General features: G+C 39.9%; 1 protein-coding gene across 1 annotated transcript in view; it reads right to left on the bottom strand.

Moving 5' to 3' along the window:
- LRRC56 (leucine rich repeat containing 56) overlaps positions 1-22948 on the bottom strand; it is a 65405-nt gene that overhangs the window by 34616 nt on the left and 7841 nt on the right. The window contains exons 2-4 of the mRNA XM_049819678.1: positions 19545-19709; positions 8996-9083; positions 1557-1617 (exon numbers count right to left, since the gene is read on the bottom strand). Of these exons, the coding sequence (XP_049675635.1) occupies positions 1557-1617; positions 8996-9083; positions 19545-19709 (314 nt within the window). The remainder of the gene's footprint in view (positions 1-1556; positions 1618-8995; positions 9084-19544; positions 19710-22948) is intronic.

Here is a 22948-nt window from a genome sequence, read left to right as displayed (position 1 = left end):
GACCGAGTTCTGGTCTAGGAGAGCTAACAGACTGTTCTTCTTCGTTTACCTGTTCCCTGACAATTGCATTTAACTGGCACACAGAAAGTATGCTTATTTAAAGGAGGAGCAGTTAGCTTCTCCTGGGGTTTGTGTGCCTGGGAAGTGTCACAATATTAGACTTGATATTCAAGCCAAAACACATTTATGTTATAGTTGATCAAATCAAAACTCGAGAGCAAACGTTACCCGCATGAAGGACCACAGGGATGTCAGGTCACAGAAAATGGTTTATGAAAAGTTTTCATCACAGAAGTCTCAGAATACAAAGGGATGTGCAAAAACCTACTAAAGCCCTAAGTCAAATAAAATAACAGTTTAGTTTTCCTGAACTGCATCCTGTATTCAATACCAACAGAACTGGTCAAAACATTTACCATTGACACGTTTTAAGAGAATATTGATTTTTGACCAAAAAAATCCCTCTGCTTAATTTTTCTTTCTTTTTAATATAATAAAATGCCTTTTGAAATTGTCAAAAATATAATTTTTTTCACCCACTACTTACTCCTCCATTGCAACAATGGAGCAATTTCATGCTTATGACAGTGGTTGGTTGCCATTAAAATAATTGCAGCACTGGTGGAAGAAAAATTTAGACTGGAAATACTTCATCTCATCACCAGAAAAAGGGAAAATAAGACCAAAGTGTGACAACTGAAGTTCATTAGCTGCTTTAGTGACGATGCATGAGACCAAGAAGAATTTATTGCCACTTCTCATCAGGGAATACGTTCTCTTTAAGAAAAATCAGCAAAATCACTAATTTTTTTCCCCTCAAACTTAGCAGATAGCCGTACAAAGCCAGAGACAGTCCTCTTTAACATAAAGATGGCCTTTACATAGCCATTTACTGATATGAACCGTACTTTTCCACTATGCATTAATTAGCAGGGGTAATACAGATATCAGCACAGGAGAGAGAAGACAGCTCTGCCTCCTCATTGTGATGATTTTCACTTCTATCTTCCCAACCTGCCAACTCCCCAGTTCTTTGGAAGAAAATGTGTGACGCTTTCATGGACCTCAGCAAGCCAGGGACATGCAGTCTTCACAGCAGCTCTCATAAACCCAACTTCATTGACTTCAATAAAGCCGAAGTGATTTTCATCAGCTGAGGAACTGGTCTGACCAGTATAGAACAGGCTACTGTGCACAACAAAAGCCCAAAGGCTGAAACACTCAGAAATCCAAGCGCTTAGACGTGGATAAAGAGGCAAATTTCTAGCTCCTCTCAAATTTGCAACAAATTTCCATGAATTTCAGCATGGCAGGAACTTCCCTGGCAGCAGACTGGGGCTAATTCATCGGCACCATTGCAGCTACACTGATTTATTCCGGCTCAGGTCCTGTCCTCAAATTTATGTGGTTAAGGAGCATATATTCATGACCTAATCCATTATCACAGCACAAGGAAATGGAAGAAATGAAAGCAGCACAAATGAAGATTTTATCACTTAAATAAAATCGAGGGCTGTCATTCTTTATGTTTGTTTCAGTTATCATTCATTTCTTACCTCACAGACACAAGTAAGCTATTGTTCAACTTCAGTTCTCTCAGATTAGGTAGATAGGCACCTATGGGAACAGAATAAAGAATCGCTTTGCAGACCTGGCAGTAAAGGAAACTTCTGATAATTACAAGTTGAAGCATCTAATTTTACATGCATTTCTTACCTGTTTCTGCCAGATCTGTGCTGGACCTCTTCTAAGAAAATTAATGAGATTATCTCACTCAAAAATATTTCACCCTTTGCATTTTTGCAACGTATACTTATTGTCTGCACAGCTACCCAATTACAGCTCTTGGAACCCCTCTCTGACAATTCTGATAGAGCACCTTTCTAGACAGACAACAGAAACTGGCTTGATGGGTGACTATTTTCTTTGGTCTGATGCTCAACCCTTATTGACTATTAAATGAGTGGTACTCTGAAGAGGTAAGGGATGCTTTAGAGTATAGCATTCCATGACCTCTTGTTGCGGAGGATCCACAGGGGACATCACACACAGACCAATGTGATCAAGTGAAGTCCATTTACTACAACTTTTAGCACAGTTATATACCTTATGCTCTTGTGCATGTGCCTTATACAATACTCTAATTGGTACAATACCCCGTTTCACGCGACACTATCTTATCCTCTATTGGCTGTGCAGGCTTCTTCACGAGGTGTCCAGCAGTTACTTATCTCATTCTTCGACATCCAGGAGTTGCTTGTCAGGCTCTTCTTATCTTCCTTCTTCCCAGCGTACAAGGGCACAGCGTCCTTGTCTGCTCCAGCACTTTGTAAACTTATGCTTCGTTCCCACCTAACGGCTGGATTGCTCACATGCCCTCGCCCAGCCAAGAAATCCTCAACAACCTCTGATTTCTATCTACATGATGCTCTTGCTTCTCTCCCCAAAGATCTTTTTCCACCTATTGAACGGCAAGTAGTGATCAACTTATGGGATACACAGCTAAGTAACATTTCTTCAAAATGTAATTTTGAGTCAAACAACAAAAGCATAATTTTCCACATCAGAACACCATCTTTTATAGTTGAGGTCCCCAAAATGCTACTTTCATTTTGCTAAGCATTGCCTTTTCTTTTTAACTTTCTCGATGTGATCCATTGTTTACTATTCAATTGTACAAGTTTCATATCTATGAAAACCTCAGTATTCTGTTGTTATTACTTTGATTAATGCTTTTTTGTATTCCCAAGAGACATTTGCCTTTTTGGTTGGTTCTACAGATATCTCTGAACCAAAATCATAGATCAAATTTCTCCAAGCTACAGAATAATTTGGGTATAAGCTCAAGTCCCAGGAAACATTTGCTAATGACAACAGCAAACTTTTACCCATTCCCACTAGCAGAGTTTACCCATGGCTGGTGAGCATCCTCCAGTATAACATGCACCCATGTAGAGGTAATAACAATTTTAGACAAACTGGATCATTGCTAAAACATTGAAATCTGTTCTCAGCAAATATTTTTATGAGTCCTCTGAGTAATCTCTCTCTGGCAAGAGTAATTTAGCAGTGTCCAGAAGGACATCATTCCAGCTCTTTGCAAAGTATCGAAAGAAAAAACCAAAAATAACTAGAAAAAAAAAAAAAAAGAAAAAGGGAGTGGGACCTCAAAAGCAAACAAAAGAGGTCATGTTGTTCATCCTATTTCCCCAAACAGAACAGGAGCATTTATGGCAAAAACATTTCAATAAATCATGTTTCAGTATAAGCATTATCTATATCTAATGCTATTCGGGAGTAATTATAATACACATATTGATCTTCATGCTATACTGCAAATATTTAACATCATGTCTTTGCAAAGCTCTTTAGAAAATATTAAAGATTCAAAACACATTGTACAATTTTTTAGCCTGATTTTTAAATAATTTTCCATAATCCATAAAAAATGTAGTACAAATTCTAACACACCATCCTCATCCTGCAGTGCATACTTTCTCACATCAAACAAGTTTTATAAAGTATGGTAACAAAATAATTTGGAGTCTTGACAGAGGAGATACTAGGATCTGTGTTAATTATTCACAGCAGTCATACTAGCTACTGAGCAAAGACTTCCTCAGGTATAATCCATGCACTAAGAAAAGCCCCACAGAAAAAATCAAAATCTAGATTTAAAAAAAATGCTATCATGTTTCTGATAAGAAACCTGAGGCACAGAGAGATGAAATTACTTCCCCCAAAGTGTTAAAGGAAAGAACAAGAAGCATGCAGTCCCAGCACAGCAGCCTTGCCACAGATTCAGCCAGAGAGGTTAAAGGGTTACCAAGCAAAGGCAAAGCACTACAAAGCAAATACTTTTAAGCAGAAGTATTAAGCAGAAGATTTGAATGAGTAGTCAAGAAGACTAGCTCAAGAGAAATGGAGAGACATGCTCAAGAAAAAGCTTTCCACTGAATGCATTTAGGGTTGATTCAGGAAAAAACCCAACTATTAAAGGATTCAAAGAGGCAGAGTGACAGGCTGACGATACAATTTTCACATCTGGTTATTTCATTATTGTAACCTGATCCTCCATCTCAGACATTTTATTGTATTTTGGCACAATCTACCCCTGGGAACTTGTAGAATGTTAAGCTCTAATGTGCTGTTTACTAGACTGAAATAAAAGTATACTATGTGCAGTGGTGCAAAATTCTGCCAACAAGACTTTTGCAATATATTTCTCCAATTATTCAGGTTCTTCCCTCCTTTAAGTTTTATATCAATGTGTAATTGTTCTTTGGTGCTAAGAATTCATTGCCCATTTGATTCTGCTGGTTTTTATAGTCCCAGTTCTTTATATATAGATTAGAGATTGGAAGATTGAGTTAAGAAGAGAAAATTGTAAAATGAAGAGGACAAAATAAGAGATCTATCCATATATAACAACATACTTCTATTTTCTTCATTTTAACCCTCATGGCATCTTTCCCGAGAGCAAAGATGCAATTTATTCTTACATTAACAGAAAAATACTCTTAAAATATCAACCATATTAACTTCTAATATTAATTTTTAAAGTACAAAAAATATATTCCTCATCCTGAAACTGCCTTCATACTGTATAAGTTTGATTTTTAAAAACAAGAATGGTCCAGCAAAATGCTGATGACCGCAGTACAAGGCTGAGAATTCAGAATGGCAAGCAATGTTACCTCATCTGCCTATGATTCCCTTTCACTAAATACCCTTTTTGTTATATGGCTCTGAAATTACTAACCACCAACAATGTACTAGTGTTAAACTACATTACTGTACTATTCCAGTGGAACAAAACTAAATGAAGAGCAGAAAGAAATCAAAGTGTAAGGTAGGTGAATAAAAGTGATACATGCACACTCAACAACATTGCCTCAAGTGCTGCATTTCACAAGCAGGATAGCAATGCAGATGTCTTTCTGAGCCACCTTGGTACAGCAAGTGACATTTAGATAACTGACTAGGAGTAAGGAGAAAACCGGCAAGATGCTGGTTTTATTATATTCTACAAGCTACACCACTTGTAACACTTTACATTACGATGTATTCTTTAGGTAGCATCATATATCTTGTTTTTCTATTGTTAACAAAAAATCATCATGGCTTGACTTCTTATACCTTCTGGAATATGGACTAGTGAAAAACATACACAACGAAATTACTGACAAATACTTGCATCAGCATCAGGCAGCCTATGTGTTTTGTTGATTCAACAGTACGAAACAGGCACGTGAACACAGGCTGCACTCTTCTAGCAAGAGCAACCTGATACATAAATTAAACAGGCTATTTAATTCACTTAAGCTGTGTTTGATCAAGATACTTCACCTTGATGTTATTTCCATGCGTGTTCTAAATGTGCATTTTTTGCACATTTCTGGGGTGAATTGGACAACACAACTGGAGATAAGACTGCAGCACTTGCAGGCAAACCCAAGCTAGCTGCAGTCTAGCTACCTGAGGTGAGAATCTCATAAAAAAACCCAAATCAGTGCAGGGTTTAACGTAAGCTCACTGCCCCAGTATGTACTTGTGACTCCCGGAGAGCCTGCGCAAGCCCTGCTGCAGCGGGTGCTGTGGCACCTTCTCAGCCAGGCTTGTCAGCACCAGCTAAACCCAGACCAGCATGGGCAGGGACGCGCACGCCGGACTCACGCCTCCAGCCTCCACACTGGCTTCCTGACCATGCAAGCACCTGCTGCTGCGACGCTGGCTGCCGACAAACATCTCCCGGCTTCGCAGGAGGAATACTGACAAACAGAGGAAGACAAAAGAGAGATGATGACCCTATGTGAAAAATAACGTGTGCCTACTTCTTAGCGCAACCTTTAGCAGAGCTTTTCGTTGATAAAATGTGTGCAAGGGAAGCAGCAGTCTCCAGACACATAATCAACTTAGCCTGGCCACCAGCAGGGAACAATTCAATAAGTACCAGCGAACAGCACTGTGGGTAACTTGATTTGTAGCTATTAAAATCACTTACAAATAAGAGAACTATGTAGTGTCTTAAATGACTCTATCCCACCATTACTTTCGACAGAGATTTCTATGAGCTAGTCATGAATGCAGTCCCAGATCTGTCAGCAATCAAAACCGAAAGGGTAAGCTAATGAAAAGGAAATAGTCCATCTGTTGGAGTATGAACTGAAGCCTACATGCAGATGAAGAGCACAGAAGTCAAATCCAAGATCTGCAGAGCTGGATACAAGACTTGCCAGGGCGGTTCAGTGTTTCGCCTGTTACTCAGTAAGGTGCACTAAAAACAAACAGCAATTACCCTGAGCCCTGCTAAGACTCAGATTCAAGCTCTGGCATGAAGCCTTTCCTCAATTTTAAAACTGATCACATGAAAAAAAAATTTAATATCAGTCGTTTTGTGTTTTAGCCCACACCCTGTCCCTAAGAAACCTAACTGTTCCTCCCCACCATGTCATGCCATTGTGTAGAGGCTGACCTGACAAACTGGGAAAGGTTACCAGGATGGTGCTTTAAAGTTTAGCACATCCCAAAGTGGAATGCTCCTAAGAAAAACTCAAACAACATGTTTTAAATCACTGTGGAAATCTTGCTAAAGGAGATGTAGGCCCTCAGTGCTTGTGTTACAGTCTGTGTATGGCTGCAAACATTGAAACGTTTCTCAAGTGGAAACTGTGGTGTAAATTTGGTGTTCGAGTGCTGCAAGGTTCCAGGTGACCCAGAGTTATGTGCAGCCTAGTAACTTGCAACTGTTCTACCAGGCCATTTAAGAGCTTGTACAGCCTATTTTTTCTTTACACATAAAAAGTTAGAACAATATTGTTTACTGAGTGCAAACTAATCATCCAAACAAGTAATTCCTTGAAAATAAGGATGTTCTTACCCACCTTCTGCAACTGAGGAATACAGTGAGAACAAGGTTAAGTGATTTAATATGGCTATAAAGAAAGCTAATTAGCCAGGTTTGGAATGCAAACAGAAACACCAAATTGCAGAGCAGTCCAGGCTGGACAGGACAGCCAGTGGTCTCCAGCCCAGCCTCCTGCTCAGAGCCAGGTCTTTGAGATCAGACCAGGGTGCTCAGGTCTTCACCCAGCTGGGTCTTGAAAACCTCCAAGGATGGAGACTCTAAACCTCTTTGGATACCCCTATCGCTTGACTGTCCTAATGGTGGAAAAGCTTTTCCTTCTATCACACTGGAACTTCTGTCATTCCAGCTGGTCTGGTTCTTACCCTACTCCTTCCCTCAGGCTATTTATCCACACCCCTGTGACCAGAGACCAGGTCAGCAGCACACATTTTCAGGGGCAGGCAGCCAGCAAGGAGCATGCAATGAGCCTGGACACCTTCAACAGCAGTCTTGCTTACACCATTCACATTGAAGGTGCAAACTGCCCTGCGATACCACTCAAAATTTAGGCCTTACTCCATGTGCCTAAAAATCAGCTGTCATATGAAAAAAACCTGCATGCACTGGAAACATCATTAAGTGGCAGACTTTCTGCCCTAGCCACCTGCTGATATTTGCAAAGAGATATTCACAGGGAGGACATTCAGAAATGCACTTTCAAAAAAAAGACAGAAGGACAGAAGGAAATTCAGGATGGTCTTGATATTCTGTTATTCTCAAAAGCAGTGGGGATCTGCAGCTGCTGGTTTTTCTAGCCCTCAAGAGCCAACTCTTGGTGCAGACGGTGGGACATAAACAAGATGGAAATTGTTTGCAACATGGGAATAGTGCTCTGTATTTTGTAAAAGTTGCAAAAGCCTAATTACAAGGAGAAGAAAGAAAGGGATTTATTCCAGTAATGGAAAAGAAAGGAAAGTACAGAGTGAAAAAGGTGAAACATTTTGCTAGCTTATCACAGCTAATGTAAAATGGCATAGGAATGGGAGCACCACTTTCAAGCATCGTAGAAATGGCATAATGAGATTTTCTTATCAAGTGGACGAACATGACTAAATGGATTATGATCTCTGAAATAAACGGATGTAATTTACCTTAAATTATCAGATGCCTAACAGAAAGAGACCTATTTATGAAATAAACAGTATAACCCAATTCAAAGTGGCTATATAATTCAAGACACACCCCCCTTCACTGTACTTGCTTAACCATTCTTGACAAATAGAGATCAAAAGACCCACCTAAGCTAATTGGCTGTTAACATTATAGTCACTTGTACATGAAAATGAACTGCTTGGCTGAAAATACCAGCACCCACTTTTGGGGATGTGACTCCTTTTGGCACAGAAAACATTACCCTGCACTAGTTACTCAGCTTCAACATAGCAGAAGATGGACTTGGTTGTGATGGGAATCCACATGACAGAAAATGACTGCCAGTACTGGAAAAAAGGAAGGTTTCATATTCTCAGTGTTAACTCTGCTACAGAGGGAATTCCTTTGGTACTTCCTTACTTTCCCAGTGCAGTGATGATGACATGGAAATGAATCACAAGCATTAGGGCTGTTTGGAGTTCATCAAAATGACGTATCTATAGGACCTTCCACCAGCACATCATCCAGCACAGCTCAATGAGGCAGTTCAGGATGTAAAGACCGGCTGCTAGCAGCATGAGCAGCCTGATACCACTAGCAATTTCTCAGCCACAGGGAAATCTTACAGTGGAGAGAAACTGAACTTTGGCTACTGTTTCGCTAGAGTAGCGCCAAGTACTCTAGAGGGCAAGGTAATCAGTAAATCCTCATTTAGGGCCTAGAGGCATGTCATTCAAGAGGAATTTGTTCAAACTAATTGGCTTTAGACAGAAGTGGTGTCACTCATCCCATTGCCATAGTTTTCAGGCCTATTCAGAGCCTTACAGAAGAAAACAGAGATCAAGGAGTGAGAGGTACCAGGGAGATTATGTTTCAAGAGCTCTTGAGCAGGACAGTACTTTACACTGGCTGTTGGTTTCTGAGTCCCCAGTCCTGCTTCAAGCCACGATAAAGAAAAATTTGAGATGGTGAGCAGAAGATAAAGTGTTTTCTTACCAAAGTTCCCCAAGCTCTTCTCTCTTGTATCTACTCGTATCTCCAGGGCCTTCACTTGCTGCAGGTCATCTACCCCTGCCAAAACTTTCTGTAAAGATAAGCAGAGATATATGCATACTCTCATGCAATAAACCAGCTGACACAGGAGCAAAAAGATGTAGAAAGGCTTTCAAACAGTGCTTTGTCAACACATACTCCAGGTCAAAATGGCTAGATGTGCGATCACAGTGAAATAAATTTAGTATTCGGATATCTTTTTTCCTCATGGCTCTGAATTATATCTCACATAACTTCCACATTGCTTAAAGAATCAAGGCTGAGGGTTACTTTCAAGCTGCAAATCAACAACAGACTTACATGACAATTAACTTCATTTAAACAGTATGTCCATAGTTTAAGATTTGCTTAAGTCTTGTACTAATCCTCAGCAGATAGGAAGTGTTACCCTTAAGCATCACCTGTAATCAAAAAGGCACTAGATAGTAAAACTCAACAAAACACACTGTTTAGCCTTTTAACCCAACACTATGAAAAGTAAACATGATTTTAGCTCAAGCAGCTCACTTTTCTGAAAGAAGACAACACTAATTACAAGAATTACAAATTCCTTTGAAAAGACCTAGGCAATGCAAATAGAAGCCTCCAAAATCTTTCATTATTTCTGCAAAATCTTAGTAATAGGATCAACCACTGAATTAAGCAAGGGTGTGTGTGTGTGTGTGAATGCAGGATCTTTCTTAATATCCTAAAGTCTGTGTTGATAGGTACATGTAGATTTTGCTTTGGCAGAGGTAAGCAGGAGGACAGAAACGAGCAGAAACTATATGCAGAGGAGAGAGGGAAGCTCTAGGACAGCAGTGAAAACTACAGCAAGGCTGTGAAGTCCTAAGATGCCAATTCCACAAGCAACTGAAGCAACCTCAAGTTACCACTGCTCTCATCCCCGGTTCCTTCTTCCTATGACCCATCTCCTCTCTCCCCAGCTTCTCTCACTGAGTCTACATGTCCCACCACCTTCTTTGCATCAGCTTTGGGTGCTTAGTGGATCCTTCCAGGCACAAATTCAACAAAACAGACCAGGAGAGAACGGTATCCTTTCTTTCTGATGGGTTAGTGGTTCATGGAGAGGGTCTGAAACACTCCTTGAGAGATGAGAAACAATGCTTTTGTGTCACAATAACTGTCTGAGAGAGTCAATGCTATGCATACTGATACAGCCGCTAAATTTTGACCCTTCTGTGCCAAGAGTTAGGACCTGGGGCTAAAAAAGTCCACTTCAAAGGAACAGCTGACCCTGGCATCAGTGTCTCCTCCTCAGTAATGCAATCAACAGGGTGGGTTGAAAGAAGTATTGTCACCTGCCTTTTGCCCCTCTATTTAAGATGAAGGCAGGAAGTCATTCAAGAACCTTCAAGTACAGGAGACAAGTTTTCTTACTATTAAAAAGTTACAACATTCTTTATTTAATAAGGGGGAAATCATTAATTAGAAGTGAATGTGTAGGACCACCTCTGTTTATGAGTTTTGGGAAGAAAAAATAACCACAAGAACATCCAGTTCATTTTGCAGGGAAAACCAGCAGTTGCGACATTCCTGCTCATCACGTAAAATTTGTATTGTGCACAAGCAGCTGCAACTCCATTCACTCTGATGGTCACACATCCTCCTACAAACAAAGGACCAAACACAGTCCTAGTATAACTGAGATGACAGTTTAAAAGGGCATGGTTTCCTGAAAATGCCGAGCATCCCTCCTTGAAAAACTGGATCCCTTTGTAAGGTCTTGACTTGGACTCCTAAGAAACAGAATTATCCAAAATTTTCAACTGCTTTTAAATTGTCTTTAAAACATTGTGTTTAAAATTATTTTTACTCTTGTTTTTGTAAACTGTGATTTTAAGCAGGCTGAACCTAAGAAAGCTTCTAGACTTTCTTGCCTCCCCACTAGAGTATGAGAAACAAAGGTCTAAGGTGAAAACTTGTGAGTCTCCAAAGGTATCCAGAAATTTACTTTCTATCCCCAGATGCAGCCACCACAAAAATGGGTTTGCTCTTGCAAAGAAGGCAAGCTTACCAACTACAGCCTGCTTTCTCCCCCCCAAGTAAACACAAGATCCCTCACTGCAAGACACATTTTGCGGTAACCCTTTTCAGCACATGACACTGCCTGTCATATAGCACGAGAGTACATGAGAAACAAGAGCTAGCTGATGTCCTGGCACACAACCATGCACTTGGATTGCTGGATTTGGACACAAGCTTATTGTCATTAAAGGAAGCTGCTTCTGAAAAATACCTCCCCCCTCCCCATCAAAACAGTCTTAAGAGCCTACATTGTTAGAAGACAGAATAGGAAGAAGTCTCAGAACAAAGTAGGGTCATACACTTTGTCAGTAGAGTAGCAGAAGGTCCTGGCACCATGAAGAGCCTTTGCCTTTCTCCTTTGCTGTCTGCAAGTTCCCTGCACACTGTTCTTCCTTCTGTTGTATTCTAGACAGCCTCCTTTCACAGTTCTGCTTCTTGTTCTCCTCTTTCAAAATCCAAGCATAAAAGCTGCATAAAGTTATATTCTCTCCTCTTCTAGGGTTCCCTATTCCTTTTCCTCATACCAGGAATTACCAGTGTGCTTCTCTGCCCTCCTTTTCCTCTTCCAGATCCACCATTTGTACTTTTTCCCCTGTCTGAGAGATGAGCTGCTTAGCGCATCCATATTTTGTACTGCAACAAGCAGAGCTGTGGCTCCAGTGCTGGAAAGGGTTATTGGTTGCCATCACCAGCTCTTTGAACTATAGATAGCTGCCTTAAAGCATGTGCTAAACAGATGCAACAGACTCCATGTGTTCTTGGTCCCCACTTCCCTGTTCTGCTTTTCCAAGAGTCTCCGTGAAAGTCACTGTCCTTCTATCTGCTGATACTAAGGAGGTGCCTGGAGAGTTTGGAACCGATTGGCTGTGGGATGCAAAAGCTATTGTACTACATGAAGGAAATGAGAAATGCTCTTGGGTTGAGGATATGAGCTCATTTAAAGGCACTAGAAGCACAGAGACCCCAGGTGTTGACTGCAACCTAGTTAGCGAGCAAAAGGCCAGGGCGGCAGTTCAAGAGGTTACATGGTGAACAGTTCCTGTGGAAAATAGTTAGGACACTCCTACTCCCCAGACACCTTTCTTGGCATACTGGTGCAGCTGGAAGTGCAATATGCTTCACGTGTCACAGCTAAAATTCTGGCACCAGGAATGGGGGAGATTTAGGGAAGGACATGGAAATGTTTAAACAAAGTTGACACATATTTAGCAGGATCTCCCTTTTATGTTGTTGTTTAATGTCAAAGCACAGGAACCTTCATTAAAATTTGAAAGGAGGGATATTTAGAAAGAATTTTGCTGTTATTGGGTAACAAAAGGAAAAAAAAAATCATGGCCAAACACACTGAAGCGATCACCAGCTTGAACAGAGATGTCTGGCACCACAGGGGTAGAAGTGATGCTAAGAAGGCGCTCTACATCTCTTTGTTCCTCCGGCCACACCAGGTCTAGGCTCCTGCCCTAATTCAGAGGCATCCCACTGTGGCTTCAGGTAAAGACTGCCTGCCCACAGCTCAAAGGGCTGTTTTGACAGCCTGGGTGTCATGACTTAACCCCAGCCAGCAACTAAGCACCACGCAGCTGCTCACTCACTCCCCCCCATCCAGTGGAATGGGGGAGAAAATCGGGGAAAAAGAAGTGAAACTCGTGGGTTGAGATAAGAATGGTTTAATAGAACAGAAAAGAAGAATCTAATAATGATAATGATAACACTAATAAAACGGCAACAGCAGTAATAAAAGGATTGGAATGTACAAATGATGCGCAGGGCAATTGCTCACCACCCGCCGACCGACACCCAGCTAGTCCCGGAGCGGCGATTCCCTGCCCCCACTTCCCAATTTCTATACTAGATGTGACAACCCATGGTATGGAATACACTATTGGCCAGTTTCGGTCAGGTGCCTTGGCAGTGTCCTGTGCCAACTTCTTGTGCCCCTCCAGCTTTCTTGCTGGCTGGGCATGAGAAGCTGAAAAATCCTTGACTATAGTCTAAACAGTACTGAGCAACAACTGAAAACATCAGTGTTACCAACATTCTTCTCATACTGAACTCAAAACATAGCACTGTACCAGCTACTAGGAAGACAGTTAACTCTATCCCAGCTGAAACCAGGACACTGGGACAGAAGGTGTCTCTGCCTGTGCCCCAGGAATGCTTACAGACGTGAAGGTGCTGTGCCATCTAGGGATTTCTTTGGCTGTTTACGGCTGCTCAGCCTCAACATAGAGCAGACAAAAAGGGACCAAGGATCTGTTCTAGGCAGAGTTGGATATACTCAGAGTTATTTTACATCAAAAAGATACCTTGAAAAAACTAACTATAATTCCAGGCTGATTGTTGGTGTTCAGAGAGGTTTCTTTTTGCCATCCATCTACTGTGCAGCAAGGTAGGTACTGGTTAGAAAGAGCAGGAGGATGTTTTCTGAAGAATCAGACTTCAAAATCTTTCTGGCACATGATGTTCAAGAAGGTGGCCTGACAGCTTGATTCTGGGCAGCAAGCGTTATACTCCACCCTAAATTTGTTTATTTGAAAGGATAAATTTCCATGGTAAAGCACTGCACAATTTTTTGAAGATGAATACATGATAAGTAAAACAAAGATGGATAAAGTTCACTTTACATTTTTGCACCTCCTTCAAAATAGGAGTAAAACTATTTTCCATGAGACCATGCAGGAGCTAGTGGTAAATAATTTAGCCAGTATGTAAAGAAGCAGCTCCATGATGGCTCACAAACCACTCCTATCATGCAAAATGTCTGGTCAATATCTAACTGGAAAGTGTGCACTAGTTTGGAAAGCTTGTCCTCTGACTGACAAGAAGAGCCAATAAGTATTCTGTAAAAAACTGCAAGTGAAAAAATACTTCTGTGCTTGCAGAGCTTCCCAATTGGCAAAACAGTCACCTGGGGATGCTGGGAAATCCAGCTCAAGTCCCACTTGCAACTCTCTGTAAACTCCTCAATTGGCAAATAATATCTGTTCAATTAAAGCTGGTGTATACAACTGATTTCTTCTCTCTGCCGTAGATTTTTCACATACTCTAAGAAAAGTAGATATGTTGCTGAAGAGCATGTTGCATGCAGCTGTCAGAGAAGCATTTCCAGCTGTGCATTTATTTTGCTGATCCTGGTTAATTTGGCTAAGACAGGAATTCCTGAGTGGTGAGCTTATTTTCTTTTAATACTACACCTGTATGCAAATACTGGATTCATGTCCATTCATGTGTTCATTACTTTTTGCAGGGATTTTATTTCAAATTCCCAACTCAAGTATAATCTCTCCCTGCACAAAAAAATTAATGTTACTTTAAGTATGAAAAAAAATTTCTTCTAAGAAGAAGGTTTTAAGTGATTCTAAGTCAAGGGATTTTCAATGAGAGGGAACAGAACTTCCTTGTGGTCCCACATGCAATCTTCCTTTCAAAGTGGCTAAACGCTGCAGATGCCCATAATTACAATATTTAGCTGTATTTCACTGCTTTCTGCATATACATACAAATACATTCTCTCAGTTCAGATGAAGAGATTAGCTAGGCGTTCAATCTGTGATAGAGAGATCTTCTTGGGTTGTATGAAAAGTGTAGATGAGGGCAATAATTATGAAATTTAAGTCGTGGTGAATGCATTAGTAAAGAAGTCTTTATTCTTGTGCTGAAGCCTCCAAGTCACACCAGCAGATCTACATGGATAGGCCCCTGCCTAGTCTTGCCATCTCCAGTTCAGCTCCCCACTGACTCATGCTGGGGATTCACACTACTGGCACCTTCTGACACCTTCTTTTTTTAAACCAGTATTAAGGGTCTGATGCTGCAAGTTGCTAGGAGACCTCCTAATTATCGCAAAGTTTAAAGGGCACATGGGGCAGCCTGTATCATTTCTGGAGGAGGAGACAAACTCAGTTTTAACTATGCACTGAATTAACAAGCAGGTCAGGAGTGGACAGAATAATAGATATTCTTATATCAATCTTTGCTTTAAATTTGTTTTAAGGATTTACTTTCCTTCACAGAGTTATGAAAAAGTCATATCCTGATATTAATTCTTTTTCCTATCTAGCAATTAGTTGCATAATAAGTAGCTACAATCATTCCTCAATGTTGTGTCACCGAACATGCAAAACTTAAGACTGTAATCTGCCATTTTATGTTAGCTAAGCAGCTGTGACTGTATGCAAATAAAAATCTGGGGTTTTTTTCATATAAAGGCATGCATATGTGTGTGTACGCATATAAATATAAAGATACCTGATGTGACAATTTGAATGCAAAACACCAGATGCCTAAGTAGCAGGATGAACAGCAATACAACAAGCCTTCACTGTAGTAAAGGCATTAGTATTAGGATAAGAACATATAAAAGGAAAACTCTGAAACTAAATGAAGCTTTGTAATTTTTTTCCTGTTCACAGTATTAAGTTTACTACTATCTGCTATGTTGAGCAATCTGATCTAATTTTGAAACTAGCTGTGCTTTGAGCAGAATATCAAACTGGAAGACCTCCAGGGGTCCCTTCAAACCTTTTTTTAAATTATTACTTTTAAAATTATTATGTAATTCTAAAGAAGAATTCAGCAGATCCAATTTCAGTCAGTTACTTCCATCTCCTTGACTCCACTTAATTTATCAAGATCTTGCACTTGCTTCCTTGATCTCCTTTTTTTTTTTTTCTCAAATCCATTTAGCTTACAACTGGGAGGAAAATTTTCTGTGAAGGAAAAAGGAAACAATTGAGTCATTTCAGCAAGAATCCAATCTGCTGTTCCAGGACCCTCCAGGATTTTCTTCTCCCCATGAGGATGAGTGCATACCACATGAAATACACCCTAACCTCCAGAGCAACAAAACTAAACATGACTTCCAAACACATGTTCCTAAGTTTAAAAAAACATGATTAACTGGAGCAGGATCAATAAACAGCAAAATGAGAAGAATACTTACTTTCTTCTCTAAACATCACACACAAATGTGATTAGTTTTGATAATGTGACAATATCTGGAAGATCATTTGACCTTGTAAAATTAGTTTATTCTGTGAAGTGGAATGCTTTTTGTGGAAGTCAGGAAAGGATTCTTTGCAAACAGTGGGGAGGGGATGGGGATTAATAGAACAAAACAAAAATCTGATTCAAAACAGGTGGAGACCTTAATTTCAGTTCCTCCACACTTAATGAGAAATCTGTGCCACAGCCCTAATAAAGTAAAAAATTAATTGCCATGTATTGCCCATTAATAGCCAGTTTTCAGAACAAAGGGAGAATGGGGAATTTGCTCACCCTGGTATTCTACAACATCTGACAACAACATGTAAGCACAACACAAGTACAGGGAGAGCAAGGAGCTGGAAATATTAGTAGGACAGGTACAAATGGAAAAGCAAGAACACCTATTCATGTAGATGAAGATTAAACAGTACAACAGAAAACTGACATCGATATTAGCAGAAAGAATGAAAAGGTATCTAATGATACCAACCCTTGCCATCAAAAGCTTTTGACCTGTAGCTTGGATGAAGAGTATTCAAATATGAAAGGGTGTTACGTGACATTGCAGCAACAGAGATGGCAGTAAGCAGAAACTACAGAAGATGCGATTAACATAACAGGGATATGGAATCACACAGGATTTTAAAGTGAACATTATGCTGAAATGAGGCCACAGAAAACCACAAACCCTGTAGTGAGCAAGCATAAGATTTAGGTGAGGTGAGGATCCACTATGGAGAGGAAGGGAACAGGCAAGGGACAAGGGAACAATGGTTTTGTAGAAGTTGTCTTATGTGCTATAGGGTCCAAGAAGGCAAAAAGGAAAGAAAAAAACAAAAAAGAAGAAAGTAAGAATCAGTTTAAGCCAAACTTTCCTCTCTTTAGAGGAAAACAACCCAGAAAAAAAAAGTGAAAGAATACAGGTATCGCACCTTTTAGAGAGTCCTTAATAATAAGGACTGCTAATGGAGACTGCTAATGTTTTCACTGCTAAACAGACTGCCATCCCCTGGAAAAAGGACAAAATGAGTAAAATGTGCAGCTAGAGATGGGGCCGCAGGCTGCAATTCAAGGTGCCCAATCTTCACAGATTCTGCACAGCTAGACCTTCCAGCCTCCTCAAGCTCAAACTGAACTGGTGCGAGACAGAACATTGCAAGGGCAAGAAGTAAGCTGAGTATCTGTCTCAGAACAAAAACCTTCCTCAGGAACCCCCATCAGGTTTCCAGAAGCCTGCCTACACACCACTGCAGAACTGGAGTCTATATCCTTATTTGAACATAAAATAATTTTATCTTACGAGCATGTATTTTAAAAATCTATTAGTTTCCTTCTCAGAACACTTCAGTGAATACAATCAATAACTCCTAAAATATACACAATAAATGACAATCAAGAAGATATTGCAAGTGTATTGATTTAAGCAAAACGACCTTTCAAACCGTTGGGTTATCAATGGCATGTGGTTCCTTAAAAAAATATGCATGTAAAAATTCGTTTCAGATTAAATGTTTGAACAGTGTCTCTATTTTTACATTTGCAAATCCAGAGGAAGTAAATTTATGGAAGCAGTGGTTTCCATTTGATTAACATAAAGGTCAGAGAATAGACAGATTGGATATGTTATAAAACAAGCTATAAACATTGTAAATGTTTCCTTGACAATGTCATATAATTTTTCCTCTGAGCAGGAAGTATCCCAGCTATGCCAACACAACTGTCGGGTTCCAGGGCCAGGAAATGACTGTGTCCAGAAAAATTAGTAGGGCATTATGCATCCATTTTAAAGAATCTTTGAAATGGAATTCCTTACAAATATTAACACACACTATCTTAAAGAAGCAAGACTAGATTAAGTTCAAGAGGGTACACATGAATAATAAAGAGGTTTTTCCCATTTTTAAAAATAGCCTAGAACTGGGGGGCAATTTAACTTCTGATCTGTATTTTAAAAATATTACAAAATAATGACCTGCAGCTTCATGGGATGAGGGTAACATTGCCTTACATACACTTTTCTGCTTACAATTTACTGTGAACTAAAAGCAGCAGAGCTTCAGAAAGAGAAGAATTTCATGCCAACAGAACAACTTCCTAAGGGTTTAATTCAGAGTTTATTGAAGTCAGAGGGCAACTGTTTTCGTTACTCTAATGGGCTTTGGTTCATGCCCTAAGAAAACAGACTAATCTGAGAGACTCCCATTGGATTTATACAGGGTATTGTAGGCCACAAACACATTAGACTGGTCAAACTCTATGCCAGATTTTAAAAAAAGACCAAGAAGTTGTCAGAGGTTCATATGAGCCAAAGAAAAGTGAATGGCATAGATCATAAGATCATACATCGATTTTTCTCCAGAAAGAAAGCTTAAAATATACACTCTGCAGAAAGTGATTTTTGCATCACCAAACATTTTATAAACACTAAAAGACTTAGCTAGTAAGGGAAGGGTAGTTTTGAGACAACTTGCTGTCTGATCTACAGCACATGGTCAAAATTGTGACTGGTATATACTCAGGGAGTGGTGTAAACCTGCAGCTGGAATATGCCCCCTGCAGAAGCTAGTGTCTCTCCACCAGCGTGCAGTGGATGCACATAGGATTAGGGACACCGCACTCACCACCCTTCCCGCTGGGAACATCTGAACCACAGCCTTGGCCGCATCTGTCTTTCACTAATTTCTACCCAGCTCTGCAACACAGAAAGCTGCAGCTTCTCCCCTTCACTTCTGCTGTCAGCAATCCCTTCCTTTAGCTGGGATAAGTGAGGTTATTTTCTCAGCTCCTGCATGTCCCAAAGGATTTCACCCTTAATTAGTCCTGAGCAAATACAGCAGAATATGCAATCAAGTATTCCTTCACGAATATTTCACAAAGTGAATTCCTTCATGAAGATTTCAGCACGTTACTCTCTTTCAACAGGCTGCATGCCAAAATTATTTCCCCTGGTCAAAAAAGAACATGGCTTTCAAATGTGCTTTGAAACTTCGCCCACTTTTATATATATAGAAAGTAATTCTAGCACTTGCAGAATATCTTAATTGGCTTCTTAGCAGGACAGAGGATTTCACTAATTCAGAAAAAAGTTGTGCTTTTAAAGTTACATTTCCAATCTCTAGAACAAGGTTAATGTATAAAGCTTTTTCTAATGCTAAGATTCAAGGTACTTCAGATGGCATTAATGAGATCTGTTTAAATTATAATTATGCTACCTGTACTTTTCTTCACGCTGCTTCAAGAAACCTAGCAATAAAGATAGCAGCATTCATGCTGGGAATATTTTTTTACATGAAACAAGGTGAAAGGAGGACAAACATTTTATAAATTTCTGTAAAACAGAATCAACTTTATGCAGAAGTCTGTCAGATATGCAACAATCTGCCATCATCACAAGAACAGCTGGAAGGTTAAGTTAATACAGTTCTGTATATGCCAGTTTGCCTCTTCTACTCCATTAAAAAGTTGGATGTCTACTCACCAGTTTCCTGGGGGAAAGGTATTCATCCATAAGTAGTTCTCTGTCATCTTTAATCAGCGGACTGGGATTTAGGTTGCCTCGCCAACTCAAATCAGTCACCCAGACTGCAGCTGAGGCCAGATGAGGAATTCTGCCAGGATTCCACTTCAGGTCCATCTCAATATGCTTTGAAAAAAAAAGGATAACAAGCAGTCCGATTTTTCCCCCCTATTTATTATTTTCCCTTCAGCAAAATCTATTTTGACTTCCATTGCAAGTCAGCAAGTGCCTATGGAGAGACAGGTTTCTTTAATGAGAACGAACCCAAAGCAACGCATCACATAACATATATTCTTCCTCTTCTTCACCCTCAAGAGCTATCCTAGTCCCACATCTCATTCAGCTTTGGGTGTAAGATTTTACAGCAAACTATCATTTGCAGTTATACAAAAAGCCAGGCATACCTATGGCTCTGTACAATGAAGGTAGTCGAGAACAAACAACTCGGGACACTAGCCCTTCCCAGTCTTCTCACTGCTCTGCTCACCCTTCTCCAGTGGCAATGAATTTCCCGTCCACATGGGCCTCCTACCTACCCATCCCCTCTTGAAAAACGTGAACTGCACTCAGCAAAACTCTGCCAGGCTCCAGGCTGAAAGTGCCAGCACCAGGACACGTCACCACTTCTCTCCAGTGTTTTGAGCTCTGCCTGTAAGTAATACGGACAGCAGCAGTTTGTATGTGCTGTCCTAAATTAAACATACCTGCACTGTTATTGACTGCCCTCTGGGTCAGACAGGCCATAGTTACTGACTTCTACTTCTGAAGACAGTCTTGGAGAAAATAAAATTGAAATACAATTTAAACAAAACTGTGTGTTTTGTTTAAACAAAACTGCTTCAAGTGAGGAATGAAATTCAAAGTTTGAAGATGAAGCACTTCAAAAGTGTTCATTCTTCAATTCCCAAAGCTATTCCTTTACAGAAATACTAACAACTAACTTTGAAATATGGAATAAGCGTATGTACACCCGTTAGAGTCAAAAAGCAATCAGCTGTACCTGAATGGTACAAGCATTACTATGATTTATACAGCTATTTACTACTACTTGGCAGCAAGGAAGTATCACAGCTGGAAACATTGCTGTAACAACAAAAGGCTAGACTAGAGAAAAGCCTTCTCGCTCTGCTGAAGGGAAACCTGCAGTTTTCCTCTGTTCACCACTGTGAAGCAATACATATTCTTAGTGCTGGAAAAGTAATTAAATAATCAAGCTAATCATAACTGGCTGACAAGGCTTCAGTGGTGGCCAAGACCTGAGAATTACCACCTTCCTTCCCTCTCATACTAATAAACAGTTAAACACAGGAGTGATTTCTGTTAGGAAAAATAGAGGAAGTTCTGACTGCTCAGCTAGTCATCTCTACTCAAGAGGATTGACTGGTTAGCAGGTGAGAGAGCTTTACACCAAAGAGACTTCTTGCTCTGACTACTCACAGCCAGTCAAAAGTTATCATCTCTGCACTAGCAAAAGAAATTCGAAAGACTCAGTACTGTCAGAAAAAATAGCAGCCCTTACCTGAAGAACAACAAAAAATTAACGATCCACCAAACCTTCCCCTGCAGGATCTCCTAGTATTAAGAAGAGAGGAACCCAAACCTCACACTCCTAAGTGCTCCTTCCATACGCTCATCAGGGGAGAGGCAACCCACAGAAAACAAAAACTATTTTTCCAAGATCACTGCATGTACCTGGCAAGCATTCCTAGAGGAGAAGCTGACTTCTCAAATGAACTACATTTGAGCCACAGCAATGTTCAACACTTAAAAAACATATTCAAGAACAAATTCTTCAGAGACACGTTACTCCTTTCAATCTTTCTTAATGGCTTATAAAAGAAACACCATAAAGTGAATTGAGCAGTGACATTTGCAGCTTCTAAAACCTTAGTGTGCCTATAGTAGTATAAGGACAACTTTCATACGTCTGCCCATTAAGAGGGAAAAGTGATCTCAAAAACACTAAGTGTCTTAGTTTTTGGAAGAAAAACTACAACCCATAAAATTCTATTATCTGTTTCTTTTTCCAAATATTTCTAGAATTTCTCAGATTTTTTTCCTCTACTTTCTTTAGAGCAGGTCAATATGATTTAGTCAGTATGCTGAGTTGCAACAGTCATCAGTTGTCCAAGGAAATTCAAGAATCTTACACGATATGAAGGTCTTCTGGTGTTGTCTTTATTTTCTTAGGAAAGAATTATTTTGGTCAATAACTGACTTGGATTAGAATATCTGCCATATAAATGCTGGAATACTTGGACAGTTGCACAAGACTTTTGTTGGATCATGTGCAAATACTGGTGGTTCTTTCTAAATCAAGTGAGGATCGTTATTACCCAAAGATAATCCTATATGTTATTGGAGCCAAGTGGAACAATAGTTAGAAATCACTGGTGTAACATGTGAGTGCAAAACACAATGAGATATTAGCAGGATTGTGTAGATTTGGGCTGTAAAGAGTTGATACACTTGCATAAAACAAATTATTGTTCTCCTTTCTTCAGTCCATCACTATTACATTTCAGAACATCCTTCAATCTTTGAAATATGTGTTGATACAGCACTTATTTAAGGTTTGACAGGGAGATCAATTTGTGGTTTAATATCTGAAGTACACTTCCAATTCTATACTTCCCGCTATTGATCTGCTGCTTGTAATTATTGTAACATTGGATTAGTGAGGAAAAAAGCATTTTCATCACAAATTGTCTGGGATCAAACTGAGTTATTATCAGCAAACAAAACTAATTTTTTTGACATGCTTCCATCACTTCAAAACTTTCTCCAGAGAAGAAAGAATCTTCTCCTGAACGTGGACCAAAATAACATCCTCAAAATGAGGAATACAGAAAAGCTAAGAGTGCAAGAATCCTAGTGGTGAGGTAGCGATCTTACATAAAAATCCATAAACCTCCAAAATCTCCAGCACTGTGTAGGAGTAAGAAGGGGGCCTGGCACAACACTTGTCCCCCTGCAGGTACAGGAGTCAGACCACTCATTTTCATCAGATCCACCTGACTTTCTGAGACGGATAAAATCATTCCAGTAAAGCCACCTCACCCACTCATATAAAATGCTAAAAAGCAAGCGAGAAATCTATGGTTTTGTCAAATGCACAGGAAAAGCAACTACAGATCCAAACTACCGTTAGCCTCAGTGGGACAGTTTACAGGGACTGGAAAGACTTCATTGTCATTAAAGAGGCCTGGGAAGTCACAAACCTGAAGATTTACTCCACAGAGAAGGTGGTTGCATTTGATATATGTTGGATCTATATGTTGAATAGTAATGCAAATCATTCCTGGAAGACTTTGTGGGACCGACAAGGATAAAAGGTAACTGCACCTAACACAAAGTTTCAACGA

Source organism: Accipiter gentilis, chromosome 17, assembly GCF_929443795.1.
Source record: "Accipiter gentilis chromosome 17, bAccGen1.1, whole genome shotgun sequence".
NCBI lineage: Eukaryota > Metazoa > Chordata > Aves > Accipitriformes > Accipitridae > Astur > Astur gentilis.
The sequence above is the reverse complement of the archived record's forward strand: the minus strand, read 5'-3'. Positions and strand labels throughout refer to the sequence as shown.